General features: G+C 37.0%; 1 protein-coding gene across 1 annotated transcript; it reads right to left on the reverse strand.

Moving 5' to 3' along the window:
* Positions 1-3009: 3009 nt before the first annotated feature.
* Positions 3010-11371, reverse strand: LOC136239019 (uncharacterized). Its single transcript, XM_066029754.1, has 12 exons — positions 11238-11371; positions 7572-7691; positions 7313-7421; positions 6849-6936; positions 6557-6799; positions 5413-5792; positions 5225-5326; positions 5071-5168; positions 4931-5020; positions 3569-4864; positions 3356-3514; positions 3010-3299 (listed from the first exon to the last, which is right to left on the reverse strand). The coding sequence occupies exons 2-12, from the start codon at positions 7671-7673 to the stop codon at positions 3186-3188; spliced, it is 2781 nt and encodes a 926-aa protein (XP_065885826.1). The 5' UTR covers positions 7674-7691; positions 11238-11371; the 3' UTR covers positions 3010-3185.
* Positions 11372-21992: the final 10621 nt, after the last annotated feature.

Here is a 21992-nt window from a genome sequence, read left to right on the forward strand (position 1 = left end):
CGGTAAACTTAATGCATACATGATGTGTTTACAATACCACAACGCATAATACAGATACAACATAGCACTATTATGTTCTTAGGTAATAGTAATGTCGAATCTCTGTTTTCTGTTTCTCCTATAAGCAGAAATATATGTATATCTGTCAACCACTGAACGTATAATTACATAATACATAAAGGCATTATAATGTTACATCTAATGTAGATACTAACAGACCTTGCACATACAAATTGAAATGTAGCAAAATATACAACAGGACTATTACAGGAAATTGCAAATGTTGATAATAAAAGCCTTCAATGCAAAATACCTCTTTGACTAAGTTTCATTGACAAGCAGAGTAGAAGTAACAAAACAATATCAATCAAAGGAAAGTGAACTTATGTTTGCATTCAAGATCTATGGCCACCACACATACACCTGCTATTTAAATTTGCTTGACAACTGGACAGACGTTTACATGAATATTAATGATGCAATGATATGATCTCTCTCAGCGGCTACCTCCTTAACCACCACTCTATAGTAACCAGCTCTTTAGCCACCTCTCTATAGTAACCACCTCCTTATTATAACTACCTCTCTATATTGTGGCTACCTCCTTAACTATACCTTTCTATAGTGGCTATCTCCTTAACCATCTCTCTATTGTAGTTCAGTAGTTTCCAAACACAGCAAGGTGTTCTACGTGACGTGCTTTCTAAAGCAAAATCTTTAACCAGTATTTGTGGCTCAGTTCAGACAGCAAACTTCTATAATAATTTGATGACCAGCTGATAGCATTCCAGGACTGCCCATACCCCACTCATATTGAGGTCTCTACAATAAGAAATTTTTAAAAAGCACTAAACTGACATGTAAGAATTATCCATCCTCTAAATGAGACTCTTCTGGTCTGACGCTGTGGTTCAATGATCACATAATTGAATAATATCCATGGTAGAGTCGTGGCAAGTAGATGTGCATTCCGGCTCAATAAAGTACGACAGTTTACCGCTAATGTCAATTCCTCCTTGAACAAGACTCAAGTCTATGAAGTACATTGCACATGTTACATGAAGTCTACATCATCAATACATAACTGCTGAGGGTGTATATGCAATGACCAGTTAAATGCTTGAGCAGCATTACATAGTTTTGGTAATGAAGGGTGCACTAAAGTGCATGAAGGGGCTGATTATATAATATATATTACTAAATTGCTTGTTTGTTAGGAATTGTACAATGCAAAGTCACTTTAAATTTACAGTTTTACCCTTATTTTATGTCATACAGCATTGGTTTGATAACTTGTTAAATGTAAAAATAAGCATCACGCTAATTAAATTGCAATTGGCCCATAATCGGTTATGGACACTACAACTCCAATACTTACCAGTATATTAGCACTCCCCCCCAACTTACAGCAAGTTAGCACAAACTGCCATTTGATGTATATACATCACACATCTCTCATTCTGACAGATGCTTTGCTATAAAATAAAAGAAGGAATAGATTGTACCATGGAATAGCTAAATGAATGTCCTATGCTCTGTTTAAATATCATCACATGATCAGTTCTCTTGTACTCCACACCTTTTTCCTGCACTTAGCTACCATAAACATGCAAATGCAATATCAATTATCATCTTTCAGTAACGATCATCATCGTTTGAGTTGCTGCAGTACTTGGTGTGTACTAGAGCAGTGTGGTAACTGGTGAGTGAGTTTAATACATGTGGGTAAATAGAATTGGTTGCTTCAAATGTATGCAATAATATGGCTTTATGTAAATATACACCGTGGATGTAGGTTCCATTAGTTTTGGTAAGCTGGCATATTATGTTTTCACTGGCTGCTATTGACTTCCTTTATTTGTCACAGGGACTGAGAAATGGGGGGAGGGAGCAGAGCCTCCCCCATCTCCAATTTAGAAGAGTGGAGAGGTAGTGTCCCCCACTTTTACTGCTAAAGTACAGCAACTTATAGAAGTAAGTACAGTGCAAGGTATCCTTAATCTTCGCTGTCTCCCTCTTTAGTATGTACATACGTTTAAGAGTACTGTCAGCATAATATTAATGGTGTGTTGCATTTTGGATCATTATTTTTACAGGCATGCATGGTTGTCATTTTGCTAGTATCTCTTAAAGGATCATTGGTGTGCAAGAAAGATAATGAAAGAGATAGGTAGATTTGGGTGTCTGTGATTGCCAACATGCAAATGTTATAATTATACAGCTGCTTATTATAAGTTAATACATGGTTGTCTCCATATAAAGTTCCATATAAAGTTGCTTTTAGTTAATTATGTATAACAATAATTTTAGCTGTTCTTGTTGCACCCTTTAATCAGGATTGTTACTAAAAGTAGAGACTTGTAGATACAGCTGCAAGCAACATGTGCTGCAGTGCTAGGATTCTTAAGCCCAAGGTAATAATCATTAATATAAGGTAGAGAATTATGTTTCATTGTTCATGAGGGGTAATTGTCCACCTAAGAATCCTATAAACACTAGTTGTTTAGACACTGATGGCATGTGAATGATATTAGGAATTTACAAAATAAGATTTCTTTGTCACAGTTTTCTACTAGGTGCATATCTTACCAGACTAAAAACCTGCATACCTTGTAAATATCTAAGCATTCTCATTGTAGCTGCTGCTCATGCAGTTATAATAACCTATGCTAGTGCTGAAATACCATTAATACAGTGATAACTACTTTTGGGAAATTAGAAGCAGCTGCTTAATTACAAAAAAAACTGATTAGTTTCCAACAAGCTAGAGCTTGATTACATGTTTGTCGATGTACTATATAAATAAATCATTGATGCTGCAGGACGTACTTCAATAAATACTTATACAGATATACTGACTTGGTGGTGATAACCTTATACATTCACATAATTAGTTATCAAATGATTGACACTGTAATGTGAAATGCCATATCCCAATTTTAGCTTGTAAAAAACCTCATGGTTTATATAATCCTTCTGTCACTAAACATGTGACCAAATATCATGTGATTCCATGTGTAAACACTAATGTGCCTTCATTTGTAATACACATTTCAAACTGCCATTCATATTTTGAGTTTGTGTATGTCATGTACTATAAACTACTAGTGTATGTGTGACAGGACTCAGTTTCCACTAACAACTACACTTCATATACAACATTGTTAGTGTGAGCTGTTTCAGTGTTAGATGCTGCATGGTGAAATGGAGGCAGAGCAGGACCTCCAAAGTGTCCTTCGGTGACTGCCAGATATTCTCCATCTGTTAGGATACCACTCTGTTCGGCTCCCCCAACCAATCTACAGAAAAATATGATAAGACACTAAATGCAAGTTGCAACTATAGTTGTAATTACCTGGTACCATGGTACAATGTTTACATAATTTTCAGGATAGCCATGATAAAGGCGGAGACATGTATCAATTCTACTGCTACTCCGACCTTGAAGGCACATGTTTGGTTCCAGGTAGTAGGAGAATTCTGTGCTCACATCAATGCCACCTTGTACTAGATACTACAAGAAAGCAAAAAAATTACCTACAAAACAATATTTAACAGATATACTTACTAAAAGGTTAGCAGTTGCTCCTCCATTAACACGCAGGGTTACAGAGGGAACAACATTAGCACAAGCACGCAAATCCCGTGGACATAGGCACACACCAGTGTTACCTGAAGTACTGACAGTTCCTCGCACATAGAAATAAATGTTTGTCACATAAACAAATATACCATAACGGTAAGTGAAAACAGTATAATCCCTTGAGCTCCAGAGATTTCGTCTCCAATTTCTACAGGAGAGATCATATCGATTATTGATATTGGTGCGCACACTTGATCCCAGCCTCACATAAACCTTGTGATAGAGGGTATAACCTGAAGTGTAGTCAGAGTACTCAAGATCAGCTATAGTGTATGTCCTTCCTAACACGTGGGCCCTGGCTGTAGCCTTTGCATACAACTTGAGACGTTTAGTTGAGCCACTCCAATATGCCCCAGCAAATGCACCAGCTCCCATCTTCATGTTCAGCTGGCTAATACCAAATGTCTTACCCCATATGTATGCCCTGTGGTAAGGATAATTCCTGACATCACTTCTACGTTGAGAATAACTGGCTACTAAATTATAGTCAGAATTGTATTGATCCCAATCTGAGCCTCGTCTGATTCTTACATTGTCACTTACTCGGTCATGCACAACTTGTCCATAGTTGTGTTGTCTTCTTAGTGTGTTGATGTGATGTTGTGCTCCATCAGTACCAACCAGTGTAAGATATTGGATGAGTAATTCATACAGGTTGGGGTTCTCTAGTTTAACAGCAGTCTTCACTATGGTGTCCAGTAAGTCTTCACTGGGACTGATTAGTATTTTATTATCTAAGGCTTCCTTTAATATCTCTAATGCCTCTTCAAGGACTTTATCTTCTTCTGTTCTATTTAGTAGAATGATCAAAGCCTTTTGTACAGCTGGTTGATCAAGGTGAACACCAAGTCCCCTAATAACAGAAATCTGTGTGTCAATGTCATCATGATCAAGACTGGACAGTAAAGCATCAATGGCTAATTTAGAGCCAGTGTTACCGAGGGCATAGTTTAAGAGAATGATCAATTCAGTGTTATTGGTAGATGATTTAACAGTGTCAAGTCTCCTAAGAAGTTCACCGACCACAACACTCTGAATAGCATGGTCATTGTTCCTAGCTATTGCTCCTAATACCAGCAGTAGACTATCATCATTGGATGGGTTGATATTAATGACAGTATCTACTAGTTCAGGTCCAGCGTTACTAATCTGAGCCAACTGATGTAACAGGATGTCTCGTTCATCTTCACCCATATCCTTAGTCAGCAATGATCCCATTATCTACAATAATGTACATGATTGGTTAACTAGCAGTACAATACAACTGTATTGACATGCTTACAGTACCTGTTGTGAACGTAGACTACCATCAACTGCCAGGAAGGAATAAATCAGTTTCCTCATTTCCACACTTTGTGGCTTGGTAGACAATTGTATCTACACAATTTAATGGTTTAGAATATACAATACATTTTTTATGTATGTACCGTCTTGTAATACTCTATCAACTGGTCAATTACTGGTGTGTGCTGTGATGGAGTACCATGTTCTGCTTCCAACGCCAGTAGCTCTCTGAAATTATCCACTGTGGCAATAATATCATATTATAAACTGGAGTAACTTTCCAAGTATACACTCTACCTAGCGCAGTGTCATTGGGGCTCTTGTGAAGCCTTTCAAACACTCTAGACACTGATGGAATAACATCTCTGATTTTTCTTATCCTGAACTGACCAAATTTGTCTGTGTGTTAGAAATACATATTAAGATAAATACAATTTTAGTGATGCCAACATTCATTGCATGTTTGCAGTACAACCATTGCAAACCTGTATCAATGACTGCTAAAAGTGTTCCCTTCTGAAGATCAGATGCTGTAAGGTCAGTAAAGATAGCATCTCTTTTACTTCTTTGCTGACAGTAAGCCTTTTCAATGGAGTAAGTTCCACTGGACTGAAATTCATTACTGAAGTCAACAGTTTTATCATAAGTGTCATCATCATTCTTGTCTGATTCATCACCACCTCCAAAGTTAATCTTTATTTCCACTGACCCATGAGATCTTTGGAGGATAAGACCAACAAACATGGATTCTTCAGCCTTGGTGTATACTATTGCATCTTGTGGTACTTCACTAGCCATTGTGATGAGATCGCTAGTAGTAACCTTCCGAGTGAAGTGAGTGACACCATTTGAGTTTTTCAGAAAGCTGCATATTAAAAATACTGCAGATAAATTTAGGTAGCTAAAAGTGGTATATTTATTATTATATTTTTGCTTAATACATGTATGACTTTTGTGTTATAGGCTAGAGGTGTACCGATAATCGGATCGGCTACAATATCGGCCACCGATATGGCATTTTTCACCAATATCGGTATCGGTACAGAACAGCAGGAGGACCGATATTGCTACCGATATTTATACAGTAGCAAAAGTTTGGATTATATGCACTGGTTTTCTTGTGGCTCTAGCTTATTGTTCACTCTGCAACAAGTGTTACGCTACGAGAAGCCATATAATTACACGCGATTCTAGTGTTTGTTGCTGGAAAGCTTATCACAGTCTTTACAAATGAAGCAGTTACAGAGTACCTTTGTAATAAAAGAAGGATCACAGGTTAACCAAGGAAACTTGCTGTACCAGCTTTCTCACAAGCCATTAGAATGCGGAGTAATGCAGAAATATCCGTTTAAGGCTTCATGGGAGTATACATAAAAATGTTTGTAGGTGCCTAATTGTCTGGATTGCACAATAGAAACCCAAGCTGTATACCACCACAGGCAATGAATACATGCACATGTTGTTGTAGGGTAGGTAAATGTACATTTTCGTTTGCTTAAAATCTTAATGCAAATATCGGATCGACTATCGGTAATCGGCTTCTTTTGGTTGCATCAATATCGGATATCGGTACATGCCAAAAACCCATATTGGTACACCTCTATTATACTATTTATAGGTACTTCTTACGTGTAATGTGAGGTATGGACAGAGCTAGCATCAGCTTCTTTAACATCTCCCTTGTTCCTTTTAAAGTTTGCTTGGAATGTGCTAGCAATGCTCCTCTTAATATTAATGGCTTCATGATTTTCTGCTGTTCCATAATGTACAGACACAATCTTCCCATCAGATGTCTGCACATAACAGAATTCTCCTTGAAGATCATCTGCTAATAATTGTTGTTGATCATCAGATGTGTAGTTCATTGTGTCACTAAGTGAGTTAGAAATACAGCTAGTTGTATAAGATACAAGTGTCTTACTTTGTATTGAAGTCAGTTGAAGCCTTTATTACTGCATTGGAGATGGTGAAGCAAAATTCACTGGCTGACTGCTTGCTGTAAGTGCCACCTTAGCACAAAAATGACAAATGAATAGCTTTGTACATACATATCAAACACAAACACACACATTTGCTATAGATATGTAGCAATGCTTCAAAGACATGTATAATACTGTACTCCTGTGCTACTGATATCTAACTATAACTTATATATAACAATATGCACAAGTTATGGGCTTATGACTATACAGAATTGCTTTACGAAAAAATTGTCATTATTCAGGATGATTATAAACTATCTGCAAGAGATCGTGTATATATGTATGTTTAAACATTTAGCTACGTATGTGCAAATAATTTTTCAGTACAGTATTTGCTTGTTCCAGCACACAGGTGTGTGCATCCATGACTGTATGGGTACAGACTTGTTGCATGCAACCTTACTGCTGTCACAGTGCCAGTTGACATCTGCAGAAAATTCTGTCACTTCTCGATCCTCTTCACCATAGTTGTATTGTGTTGAAGTGTACTTGTATACGCACTCTTGAGTGAACTGTGTGGAAAGAAGTGTTCATAATGTTGCAGTTTCAACTGAGTGATATACTCATGGCATACATACATATATTTAGCTACACCACCTCTTAATAGTATAGTACTGCATACATGTACAGTTACAATACATGGGATAACAGCCATTGCTCACATCACATGATCCAGTTCTCTTGTACTCCACACTTTTGTCTGCTGCAGTGATGTATACTGCAAACATGCACAATATAGTGCATGTCACAATATTGATCATCATCTTTCAGCTCCTGTAGTCCTGAAATGTATAGAGCAACATGGTGAGTACCTCTTATAGTTGCCAGCAAAACAGGATAAACAGGTTTTGTGATTAAAGAATATGGCTTCTAACTAGAAGAAAAATGTTTTAGGTGGTTATAACTGTTTAGATGTTGTGTACTTCATCAAAACCGCCAAAGAATACCACATTGAATTCCTAAATGGCAAATACGCAACAACATGCAGGTGTGTACTGACTAAAGACAGTACAAATTTTGAGACTGTTTGGCTCTTTGCCTAACTCAATGATATCTGTTGTGTAAACCTTATATATGCCAAACTGGTACAGTCTGATGTTTAAGATAAGTCCGTGCATGTATATAATGAAGCATGTCAAAATCATTGCTTCTTACAGGTGGATTTGTGATTTTTTGTATCTATATCAGTTTTTCCTTAATTGTCTGACTCTGGGATATAGAGCAACATTGTTCTGCAGCCTATTGGACAGTAATTTGAGGTTCAAGTGGCTATGTATGGTATGTATAGCTGCTTCTCCGATTCTAGCAGTTCTTAACTTCTTGTGACCTAATTATTGCTTTTTTAGGGCGGAATATTAAAACAGCACATACAAGGTGGCTACACTACTTGGCTAGAGTAAGAGTTCCTATGTTATAGTCTGTGGCTTTGGGATGGCAGTGGGGCAACTGGGAATAATTGTACTCTTCAGGCGTGCAACCTTTAGTTAAAGCAAACATTAAAAGAAGCATTTTGTGCTTTTGCAGAGATGCACGTGAATCTTGGTATGGAGCTTGTTTAACACCACTGTCATCCACAAAGCTTACAATCACTAGTGTACGGTCTCTATATCATGTTATGACATAATGTTTGATTATGTAAAAATGCTACCCAAATAAGTTATGCATTACTACCAACATCTATGTGTAAAAAATAATGAAATAAAACAAGTCATCCTTAGTTTTTGCTATCATGACAAATGGCTACCATGTGAAAGTACAAAGCATATTGTGTAGTGGTACACTCTGTTAGGGTACTGTGTGCCTGTAAACATGATATCTACAACCTCAATATCTGAAGCCATAATATGTCACAACACCATGCCAGCACAGTATGAAACCATTGCAGTGTAGTAATGTGCTTTAAATTAAATCTGACTTCAGTGTACATTAGCTCATAAGACAGTGCATGTACATTATTGATTTTACATACATATGACGTGTTACGAACGGTGGTGGTTTGTTCATGGTTTACCTAATAATTGTCGATCAGTTTTGGGTCTTGTGAATATCTAGTTTGGATTGGAGCATTAAATACAGAAGCTGATTGTAGGGTACTGCAGGTTGCATGTCAATATAATTGCATGTCACATTGAAATGGCTGATTGTGTGTAACTAACCACCCACAAACAGCAAATATGCTTTACTTTGCACAGTGTTCATTGGCTGTAAGAGAAGCCGTGCTGTTTAAGGAAAAGTAGCAAAGCTGAAAAAAAATCCCAACCAAGTGGTGACCACCACTTGGTCACTAGACAACTTGACCATTTACCTACCTTTCCTTAAACAGTATGGCTTCTCTTACATCACAAGTCCTAACAATGCACACATGTCTATAGTACAAACCCTTAGGGTACTGTGCAAAGTACAGTATATTTGCTGTTAGTGGGTGGTTAGTTACACAAAATCAGCTATTTCAATGTGACATGCAATTATATTGTAAATCAAGCAACATGTACAGTACCCTACAACCAGCTTCTGTATTAAATACTCTAATGGGTCCATTCACTAGACCTATTCACAAGACCCAAAACTTTTGGACAGTTAATTGAGGTAGACCATGAACAAACCTGCAACTGTTCTTGCACAGGTACGTGAATGATGTACACTGTCTTATGGAATGATTTATGATGAGCCCTTTTGAAGTGGGATACTAAACAGATTTAAAGTTGTTTACTACACTACAGGTAATGGTGTGATCTCATGCTATAGAGCATGATGTTGTGACATATTATGGCTTTTAGGTTGTAAGTGCAGAGAGCACAAAACAAGCTTACAATATCTTAATGGAGTGTATCACTGTACAATATACTTTCACACGGCAGCTATGTATCATGATGGCAAAAAACTGAGGATGTCCTATACATTTTAAAAATTTTATTAGAATATTTTCACATATGGATATTGCTTAAGTATATAACACTTTTACATAATTAAACATGATATCGTAACATGGATATTTTACACTTGTGATTGTGAATTTATTGGATGATAGTGGCATTAAAAATTTCCATACTAAGATTTACGCCTATACGTCATGCATCTCTGCAAGAGCACAAAACACTTTTTATGTTCACTTAACTAAAGGTTGCATGGCCAGTTTACCAGTGCCATCCCAAGGCCACAGACTAACATAGGAACTCTTACAGATATTGCTTCAGAAATCACAGTTTGCAAGTTAATGTATTGTTAAATTGCTAGCCAAGTAGTGTAGCCACCTTGTATGTACTGTTTTTATATTTTACGCTAAAACACAATTTATTCACAAGAAGTTAAAATCTGCTTAGAATCAAAGGAGCAGCGATTAAAGCAAAGAAGTTATGTTGCAACTTTATTATTTTATTAATTTCATAGAATCCACAAACATATCGCTATTTACTCTAATGCTGTTATAATTCTGAGAAATTGTTATGATGTATCTTTGTAGCTTTGTGTTTGTTTATCAGTGCATGAATACAAACCATAAACAAATATTTACTATGGTCATCTATAGGGATACTTACCAGGGAGTTAGTTTACAGTGACATATCTAGACCCCATGCACGTAGGTGAGTTACTGTGGTTCTGTGGACTTCCCTTTTTGGCTATAGAGTGTAAAATCTTTAAAACATTTTAAAGATTTGCTATACTCAATAACACCAAGTTGTGTTACCACAGGTGTAAACATATGAAGTATGTAAGTGTTTTACATACAGCCATGTCCAAGCTAATGTATAGGTATTAATTAAAAATTTAAAGTAACATATAGCAACTTTAAAGATATTATATATTTAATTCAGCATGTGGAGCAAATGTAGCTAACTCTATCGATTATTATTAATTATACACACACAGATCTGTCGAGGTCCCATCAAATAATTATAACAATGCCTAAATGGCCAGAAAAAATTACATGTAAACTGTTGATTTACCAGTTAACAGAGTGCATGCCTACGTACACCATTGGGTTGTTGATGCATTCAAGAAACGTATAGTATGTAAACCCTACACAAGGTACTTCAGCACTATTTACCTATAGTATAAACAGTTCCAGGTATTTATTATCAATCAATTGTTATCCCACTAACACACAAAGCTTGTATAGCAGGAAGTCAGAAACTCTATTGAACACAAAAGAATATCAACCAAGTAGTGGCGACAGTGTCACAACCAATACTAGGGACCTTCTGTAATACTGTTTCTTAAATACTATTAACATATGTAACAATCCAATCGTGTATATAGACACGCACTCTGTTGATAGATGAATCAACATTTATACTTTTGGCCATATACATAAGTATATAAGTATGTACCAGTTCACTGTCTTAAAAACCAGCTTGCTGGCTTGGATTGTGGTCATGCAAAAAGTGTATAATAAGAAACAGCTTCTGTTCTTCTATTTATATTATCTTCACATAAAGTAGCACTAAGTAAGCTGATGGAGTCCCTGAGATTAGTAGTTGTTAGTACATAAAATGATACCATACTGCAAACTTTAACAAACTTCCATCATCAAATATCTTTACTCTATGCTCCTGGTTTGGATGATGCTGATTCCATGGAGTCAGTGCTTGGAGGTTGGATAGCTATCATCATAATATACACTGCTTACTGTCTAACATCTCTCTATAGGTTTCTGTTATTTGTAATTTAGTTATAGGCATTGGGCCAATGGTACATTAAAAGACGATGGATGCAGCTGGGGACCCGGACATAGTTGGGTTTGTGGTGTGTATGTAGATAGACTTAAGCATAGTTACAACTTTTCAGAGATTGTTGTACCTTCATACAATTAAATGTATGATATCTTTAAAGTTGCTAAATGTACATTAGGATATCTTATAGGGTTTTACTTTTAGTAATACATGGCTGTATGTAAAACACTTTTTTGTAACATTAAGAGTCTAGTATTATGGTAACAACACTTATTGGTGTTGAATACTGTATGGTATAAGATTCTATGCACTGGTAATTTTGCCAAAAAGGGAGGTGCACAGAACTACACTAACTCACCTACGTAGGGTTTACCACTGTAAACTAACTCCCTAGTAAGTAGGTATATGATTTAGATAGTTGTGGTAAATATTTGTTTATGATTGTTGTATTCATGCACTGATCAACACATAGCTACAGAACTACATCATAACAATTTCTCAGAATTACAACAGTAAATATATGTTAGTGATTTATATACTTATGTTGCTGATAAACATGTGAAGTCACATCAGGGAATCAAAACAGCATCAGAGCAATAAGGTGGTTTTCTTGATGCCCATTAATGCTATGACTATATTATAGTAGGAAATTCTGCATGGTAATTAATATATGTACATCTTTACAATCTTCTAGTCCTGACTGTACTGTGGAATCTACATAGTTACATGGTTCTGTGGCATCATCACTGCCTGCAATTTTGTTAGCCACTCACCAAAAAAGGGTACAAACATGCAAAACTGATGTAACATGAGCAAATTATTGTTATATACCCTTGGAATCACTCCACACAGAAAAAATCCCAATGCATCAGGAAAGATATATGATTTCATAATACTGATAATCTAAACCAAAACAGCCAAGCTGTAAAAAAACAGTGCAGCCCCCAAGGTGAAAAAAGATGTGAAATCCAAGGTGGTGGTCAAGAAATGGCTGTGATGGTAGGTTAATGGCAAAAATTTTAATTACGACAATTCAGGTGAATTTGTGTTGCCCCCTCCACTACGATTTGGCACCAAATTCACCTGAATTGTTGTAATTAAAATTTTTGCCATTAACCTACCATCACAGCCATTTCTTGGCCGCCACCTTGGATTTCACATCTTTTTTTGCCTTGGGGGCCGCACTGTTTTTTTTACAGCTTGGCTGTTTTTGTTTAGATATCACTTCTTTTTGTATTGCAAGCCACAAAGCTGGCCATATGGCTTTGATGCTGCTTCCTTTTAACTTGTAAGGAATTTTGGAAGAAAGGAAATAATTGTGTGTATAGCTTTTGTCTGATGAAATATTTGTATATTTAACATTGAATGATGATTATCACATACTGTAGTTAATAAGGTGACTTCTTACATAACTGAACTGTAGCTGAAACTCTCATTGTTTGTAGCTGAACTCTTTTCAGGGTGATTTGTTTCTAGCTGAACTCTGCAGGATGATTTGTTTCTAGCTGAACTCTCTACAGGGTGATTTGTTTGCAGCTGAACTCTCTACAAGGTAACTTCTTCTAGCTGATCTTTCTACAGGGTGATTTGTTTGTAGCTGAATTCTCTACAGGGTGACTTGTTCAAGTTGAACTCTCTACAGGGTGGTTGAGTTCTCTACAGGGTGATTTGTTTGCAACTAAACTCTCTACAAGATGATTTGTTTCTAGCTGATCTCTCTATAGTGTAACTTGATTGTAGCTGAACTCTCTACAGGATGGTTTCTTTGTAGCTGATCTCTCTACAGGGTGACTTGTTTCTAGCTGATCTCTCTACAGGGTGACTTGTTTCTAACTGATCTCTCTACACGGTGACTTGTTTCTAGCTGAACTCTCTATAGGGTTTTCTGTTTGCAATTGAACTCTATACAGGATGGTTTCATTGTAGCTGATCTCTCTACAGGGTGACTTGTTTCTAGCTGATCTCTCTACAGGGTGACTTGTTTCTAGCTGATCTCTGGATGACTTGTTTCTAGCTGATCTCTCTATAGGGTGACTTGTTTCTAGCTGAACTCTCTATAGGGTTTTCTGTTTGCAATTGAACTCTTTACAGGATGGTTTCTTTGTAGCTGATCTCTCTATAGGGTGACTTGTTTCTAACTGATCTCTCTACAGGGTGACTTGTTTCTAGCTGATCTCTGGATGACTTGTTTCTAGCTGATCTCTCTACACGGTGACTTGATTCTAGCTGAACTCTCTATAGGGTTTTCTGTTAGCTATTGAACTCTCTACAGGATGGTTTCTTTGTAGCTGATCTCTCCACAGGGTGACTTGTTTCTAGCTGATCTCTGGATGACTTGTTTCTAGCTGACCTCTGGATGACTTGTTTCTAGCTGATCTCTCTACATGGTGACTTGTTTCTAGCTGAACTCTCTATAGGGTTATCTGTTTGTAATTGAACTCTCTACAGGATGGTTTCTTTGTAGCTGCTCTCTCTACAGGGTGACTTGTTTCTAGCTGATTTCTCTACAGGGTGAACTTGTTTCTGGCTGATCTCTCTACAGATGATTTGTTTGCAGCTGAACTCTCTACATGGTGGTTTCTTTGTAGCTGAACTCTCTACAGGGTGATCTGTAGCTGAACTTTCTAGAGGGTGATTTGTTTGCAGCTGAATATTTTATATGATAGTTTCTTTGTATGTACAAAGTAACTTCTTCTAGCTGATCTCTCTATAGGGTGACTTGTTTGTAGCTGAACTATCTGCAGGGTGATTTGTTTGTAGTTGAACTCTCTACAAGGTGATCCTTCTAGCTGAACTCTCTACAGGGTGATCTGTTCATAGCTGCACTCTCTACAGGGTGTTATGTTTGCAGCTGAACTCTCTACATGGTGGTTTCTTTGTAACTAAACTCTCTATAAGGTAATGCCTTGTAGCTGATCTCCTTACTGGATGACTAATTGTTTCTAGCTGATCTCAATATACAGTTATAACTTTCTCTATAGAGTTATAACATGTTTGTATAACTGAACTCTTTACAGGGTGGTATTTTTGATTGGTTGCTGAACTCTCCAGCTACATGGTGACTTGTTTGTACTACAGAGTGACTTGTTTGTAGCTGAACTCTCTACAGAGTGACTTACTTGTAGCTGAACATTGCTTAAAGTAACTTGTTTGTAGCTGATCTAGATGAACTCTCTACTGGGTAGCTTTTTTTGTAGCTGAACCCTTTACGCAGTGACTTGTTTGTAGCTGAATTCTCTACAGAGTGACTTGTTGTAGCTGAACTCTCTACAAGGTGACTTGTTTATAGCTGAATTCTCTTCAGTGTGACTTATAATGTTCTGAATCTCTACAGTAATATATTTGTAGCTGAATTCTCTACAGGGTGACTTGCTTGTAGTTAAATTGTCTATAAGATTAACTGTTTGTAGCTGAACTCCCTACAGAATAACTTGCAATGTAATATAATTCTATAATGGAGTAAGTTATAAACATAGCTGAATGCTCTATTAGGGTGACTGTTTTATTAGAGTATCTCGATCTCGCATATGCTACACGTAGTTGGCTTTGGAATCATAACTCAGTGGTTTGTAATCCGATTCTTCTGTACTACTGCAAGGACTTTCTATGATAATTATTCCAGCTACACACCGATTTTCAGCTCACTGCTCTAAGCGGTTTGCCTGGTAGGCGTGAAAACTAATAGTTTTTTTATTCATAAAAATCGATCGCGTAATTGTGACACAGGTTGGGTTTTGTGTTATATCTCGATGGCCTTTAACTGGATTCCTTTCAAACCACAAAAAGGCACTCCTACGATAGTTACTCCATCTAGGTAGCAATTTTCAGCTTATTCCTTCAAGCGGTTTACCCTGTGGTCGTGACAGACCTTCGACCTTATTTTACGCAAATAAGACATGGAGGCCTCACATTTGTTCGCCACAATACTTTGCGAAACATCACTGCAGAGTGGCTTTCCAAGACGTGTCATGGTGTGGCCCTTGAGCCGCCTTTACAGCCACTTACTGGGGAGATCATTGCACCTAAGACTGCCAACCGTCAGGATGAGGCTAGGGCAGACATACATGCTAGGGGATTCTGGGGGCAGCGGAAAGTGCCTTTTTTGACGTAAGGGTGTTTCATCCTATTGCACCGAGCTACTGCAACACCAGTGTCCCCTCTTTGTATCGACGTCACGAAGCACAGAAGAAACGTGAGTACGGTGACCGTGTCAGAGAGGTTGAGCAGGCCTCCTTCACTCCCCTTGTGTTTGCGACCACTGGAGGTATGGGAAGGGAGGCAATAGTTTTCTACCGTCGTTTGGCTGACCATCTATCTTGCTGCGGCTCTACTAGTTACAGTCAGACTCTGGCTTTTATCTGATGCACATTGTCTTTTTCTCTACTTCGGTCAGCTACAATGTGCATACGTGGAAGTAGGTCCATCTCGCATAGCTCCTCTGATACCTCTCCTGAGATGGGCCGCATTGATGAGCACAGGGACTTTTAAACTTTCAGCAATCTGGTCCTTTTTATTCAGTTGTCCAGCATGTGCTTTCTTTGTGCTGGGGGTGGTAGGCAAGGGCAGTCCATCCAGCCAGGGGAAAGAAAAATAAAATCGGTCATAACTCTGTGAATGTTCATCGGATTCCTACCACACTTGGTACTAAGATTCGTCTTAATGAGCCCTTTAAGTGTGCCAAATTTCAGTCCGATTGGAGTACGTATTCGTGTTTTATGGCGGATTTTGCAAAGTGTGCGAAAAGAAGAAGAAAAAAACGAAGGGAAAAAATCCAAACTTTGGCCGCTCGTATCTCGGAAATGGCTGGAGCGATTCTCTTCAAATGTGGAATGCGGACTCCCCTACCTAGCCGGCACTTCTGTAGCAACTTTGGTTTCAATCAGATAAGGAATCACGGAGCTACAAAGGTGTGAAAATCGCGTTTACTTTCTTCCTGTAAATATACTCACGGTGTGGCGCGCCGGCTTCTTGGGCCGCACGACACACTACCGTGTGTCTTGATGTATAAACACTAGAAACATATTTTATTCAATTTAACTTAAAATTGTGCTGAACTTGTCCAATACCAAATATATGAGATACATTCCAAAAGCAAATCACCCTTGTTCTTTTTATGCACTACTTTTTATGAGTTACCTATGACGATAAAACCAATAAGGTTGTTTATAGGTTTTACTATGAGCTGCTACGTACCACAACAGGGATATATAGCTTTCCTAATCTTGCATCATGTGGTCCTAATCTTGCATCATGTGGTCCTAATCTTGCATTATACAAACTGTGGTAGGGACTTAGTAGTCTGGTTCCTTATGGATTTTATATGACATGGCGGATTAAAGCACCAAATTTGGTACAGTGATTCCTTAGGATGTACAAAGTGATTTAAGAAGGGTGCCACCATGGACTCACCCTGCACCCCTTTGTACGGACAGTTAATTTTGACAATCAGTGAAATTAAAACTCATTACATTTACTATTTTGAATAACTTCTTTCCTAATCACATTCCCAAAGGTTAATACATGTAGTTCCTGTTTGTGAATGAGTAAGTAGTCCATGACATCTCACAATAGTTTACGTATTAAAATAATTATGTCTCTGTGTGAAAGATACTTGGCCTAAACAAACTCATAAAATTAAAATTGCTTATTGCTTATTTTCTATCAAAAGCAATGTCCATGGTTCTACTACACTGACTGAGTACTGTACACAGAACACCAGTTTCTTGGATACTTGACCTCCTGAGGTTGTAAACAGGTTCAACCTTATACGTACATTGTAACTATGCCAGAAGTTTGCTATAGCTAGCTATACATACATTTGCACAATTCTATTTGCAAATGGAGTGTGTATACATTGCTGTTCTGTAATTAAAATTCTTTAGTGAGATGATAAAATCAGATAAAGGTGAGACACACACACTGATCTGATTTGTCATCTCTTTAAAGAATTTCATTAACAGAATAGCAATGTATGCACATTTCATTAGCACATAGCTATAGCTGTAGCAAAAATTCTGGCATAGTTATATGTATGAACCTGTTTACAACCTCAGGAGGTCAAGTATCCAGGAAACTGGCATTCTGTGTAAAGTACTCAGCCAGTGTAGTGGAAACTTGAATACTGTTTTTGAAAAATAAGTAACTAGTAATTCATGAATAGCCAATCTTAAAATTTAGTGATTTTAATTTTTGCTAAACTTATGGTTTTGTTTAGGCCATGTATCTTTCACACTGAGACATAATATTTTTAATTAAATGGGATGTCATGGACTACTCATTCACAAACAGGAACCATTAACTTTTGGGAATGTGGTTAGAAATTTACAAAATAGTAAATGTAATGAGTTTTAATTTCGCGGATTGTCAAAATTAGCTAAGGGGTGCAGCATGGTGGCATCCTTCTGAAATCATATTATACATCCAAGGAATCACTGTATCGAATTCAGTGCTTTAATCCACTGTCACAATTTTGGCAAAATTATGCCACAACAGACCCTACTATAGTACTTGCCAGCCAACCTGGCTGTAATCTCGTAGTTGGGTTGTACCATTAGCTAAGTGGTCCAAATACCATTGTATTTATATCTGTAAACACGTGGTCTGACATCAGCTGTCTTCTCAATGTCATTAGACAATTCAGACAACTAGCTTCTTAATGTCAGTAATGATGGAGGTTCACTCCTCTCTATATAGCTAGCATCCTAGGGGTGTATCTCATTTTCAAATATCTCATCACATGGAGTAGAACATGTACATGGCATCAGCAATCTGTACTTTCAAACTGCTGGTGGTACCTTTCCTGGGTTGTATTGTGGTAAACTAGATGCATGAAGTTGTATTGGAAAGCTTCGATTCCATCAGAGCTTAATTATCATGAACCACGGTAGTGATTCACAATTAGAGATCATCTATGTTTTTTGCCAAAATCCTAATAGAACACACACCTAAACACCACCTTAGGAAGCTCCCCCAACCACAAAAGAAGCCTTAGAAGTTAGTCTGGAAGAAGTATAGGTCCACTGGAAAAAAATTAAGTCAAAAGGAACCAATAAAAATACTTTTTAAAATAACTGAAATACGTCATATTTGTTCATCTTATTATTGTTATAGTGTAAAAATAATTTTTAAAACTAAAACATGGGAATAGAGATCACTGAAAAAGTAAAGAAACAAGAGTCAAACAAGCCAGCATGTTAAACACACAGAGATCTCTATTTGGACTCAATATAATAAACATTTATGCACAGTACTTAGCTATCTGCCCCTGATTTATCAAGAAACTACTGCTTTTTCCTTAGTTTCCATATCCATTGAGTCCAAATAGAGATCTCTGTGTGTTTAACGTGCTGGATTGTTTGACTCTGGTTTCTTTACTTTTTTCAGTGATCCCTATTCTCATGTTTTAATTTTTTTAATTATTTTTACAGTAGTGTATTTGGTGCCACATATAATGTGGCATATTTATAATACACTGGCTACACATCTGAAAATAATTTTGATCCTTATGTGTATATGCACTGTTTATCATAGTACTTCATGCATAGAAAGCAACACTATTAGGGTTGCAAAACGGGTTGTACTCTAAGATAGTGGATGTTGCTATGGCAGCAGCTCACCTGCAAAAGGGTCTATTAAGAGTAAAACAATGCCCAGGAAGTAGAGCTGCTTCTGCATTTTATGGCAAAGGTTGACCACTACGCTCTCTCCTACACTATCAGGGGTTGCACAATGGGTTATACTCCAACATGCTATGGCAGTAGTTCACTTGCAATGAGTGGTTTATATAGGGCATACAACAAAGGCTTTTCATTCTCAGAATTAGTGTCACATTTTAATGTTGAAGGATCTGTTTACATAAGTGGAATCTTGAATTTATCCTCATGTAATGACAGCTCCATTCTGTGCACTTTTATGTCAAGGGGGAGGAAATGCTAGTCTAATTAAAATATTAGAAGTACAAATTACAATTTTATTGTCTTTCATGGAGTTCTGATTAGGGAGGGATTGATGCAGATGCCAGGGTTACATACTATACTAAGCCACACATATACATGTAAATTTTTCGATATACTTGTCTACAATTTGACAAAACCAGGCAAAAATTTTCTTAGCTTTACTATGTACATATAGCTGCATTAGCCAAACATTATCAGACATTTCGGTTGATATGTGATAGTTCATCAATTAAGCCATCTCAAGTGACCTCTATTAGTACTGTCAGCATAGTCACAATGGTATGCTACATGATAGGGAGCACAATTGCATAAATGTACTCTAATTGGACAGTTGTCTTGTTGTTTTTTTTGTCGAATTGCCACCTTCCATATATGGTAGGACCAAAATGTAGTCACCAGTTGGAGTGGTCTTATCATAACTGCTTCTCTTGATCTATGATGCTTGTAAACCAAGCACGATATAGTCTTTATTGAGAAATGCCCAAAAATCACCTACTGGAAATGCCACCATCATTTTGTCAGAAATGTAATTTTGTTTACAGAATTACAACACTTACAGTAATGTCTTAATTTCTAGCTATATACCATTCTTTATCTGGTTGCACTATTAGAGTAAATTTTGCTATGATTGTACGTACGTGCATGTCAGTTAGTGATCCGTCATTACATGATTACTCTAATAGAATTTCAGACTACTCTATTAGACTGTCTTAACATTTTCTTAACCTTTTAAATCAAAGCGAGATCATCCCATGTAATTTTCTTACTTTTATGGCTTTTAATAATTCCTTCAAAGTCACCATAATTTCTGATTCTCACATATACATATGTATATTATTATGCTTGCGTAATCTCTGCATCCCTATACCCAGCATTGAATGAAGAAATCAAGTTTCACAACATATACATAGTAGTGACTATTCAGAAACACTGGAGCAATATTCTATATAGAGGAGAAAAGTGTGTGTGACTTCATCAACTGTTTATATGTAACTGTTAATTCATCAATGAAAGTTGGACATCTGAGTAAAAACAAGCCCACATGCAATCTTACCAAACACAGTAGCAAACATTATATATGTTACAACTGCCCAAACCTCATGTATTACATGGACCATTGATATGATGTTGAGAGAACTTGAGACTATATCAGAGCTTAGCTCATTGTATTACTCTCTTTGTTGCAATTACCATGTAATTAAGTCTAGGTTGATAAATTTCAGCTCAGCAAACCATGATATTTAGCTACGTATGTATTTAGAAATCAGCACAAATATCATGTATAGAGATCTGTAATAATGTTGTGCTAAACGTTTGTATATATAATTGGAGTGAGATCTCTAGATGTCTGAGGAAATATTCCACTTGTAACATTTAGATCCACAGTCAGCACACATGTGTGGCTCAATGTAGTATGTAAGCCTAGCATCCACCACAAACAAGAGTTTCTGAAACACGTATATACAGGTACACAAAAATTGGAATTTTCAGCTAGAGTAGGGACCATAGCACATCGATAAAAAGTACTGAAACAAGTTGGTATAGTGCGCAATATTAAATCACAGTAAAACAATAAGAAGTGTTTTACCCCTACTGTGCATTCCTACTGTGCTCTAGATACCATAACTGAAATGCACTGTAGGGACATAACACTTCTTATTGTTTTACTGTGATTTAATATCGTGCACTACTCCAGCTTGTTTCAGTACCTTTTATCGATATGCTATTGTTCCCACTCTAGCTGAAAATTCCATTTTTTTGTGTACTTGTTTGTCAATTTTTTTGTAAGTAATTATTATGACTGGTGATCCCACGCATAGCACATCTGAAATGGTGCCGCACACCCCAGCTATATCAATTATCATCTGAAAAGTGAAGTATCCATTGTCAGCTATGTTCAACTCATTACATAGCATTTTGAATAATCAAGAACTGTTTGAAAAGCACCTCTGCAATCCACACTTACAGACATTTGCTTGGTTTTGGCAACACGACCATAAAGCAAAAACTGAAAAACTGGTGATGCAACTACTTTTAAAATGTCACATTTCCAGTGACTTCCTGTGTTGCATAGACTCCACTATCATCTGTACCGGAAGAAATGGTGTTGCTCGCCCCAGTTATATCAATTATCATCACGGGATACTTCTTGACAATACACTTTTATGGGTACCTCACATTAATAGCACAACCAAAAAAGCCACCAGAATATTGAATTTTATAAAAAGAAATTTAGGAAATTACAACACCAGGGTAAAATCAGATGCTTATACTACACTTGTATGGCCAATTCTTGAGTATGCCAGCCACTCAAGTCTGGGATCCTTACCAACAGAACCTATTCTATAAAATTGAAATGATACAGAGGAGAGCCATAAGATTAGTCCAGTTATACTGTAGTTTTCAAAGCAGTGTTACAGCGATGTTAAATAGCCTTGACTGAAACAGAGGTGTAAAG

Source organism: Dysidea avara, chromosome 11 (assembly GCF_963678975.1).
Source record: "Dysidea avara chromosome 11, odDysAvar1.4, whole genome shotgun sequence".
NCBI classification, from domain to species: Eukaryota; Metazoa; Porifera; class Demospongiae; order Dictyoceratida; family Dysideidae; genus Dysidea; species Dysidea avara.

What these genes read in the sequence shown, in the direction of transcription:
- LOC136239019 (XM_066029754.1), bottom strand. Translation starts at nt 7,673, where the DNA reads ATGATGATCAATATTGTGACATGCACTATATTGTGCATGTTTGCAGTA. An exon ending in TCAACTGACTTCAATACAAA is followed by an intron (nt 6,800 to 6,848) that starts GTAAGACACTTG and finishes TAACTCACTTAG; the next exon opens with TGACACAATGAACTACACAT. An exon ending in TTTAGCAGTCATTGATACAG is followed by an intron (nt 5,327 to 5,412) that starts GTTTGCAATGGT and finishes TCTAACACACAG; the next exon opens with ACAAATTTGGTCAGTTCAGG.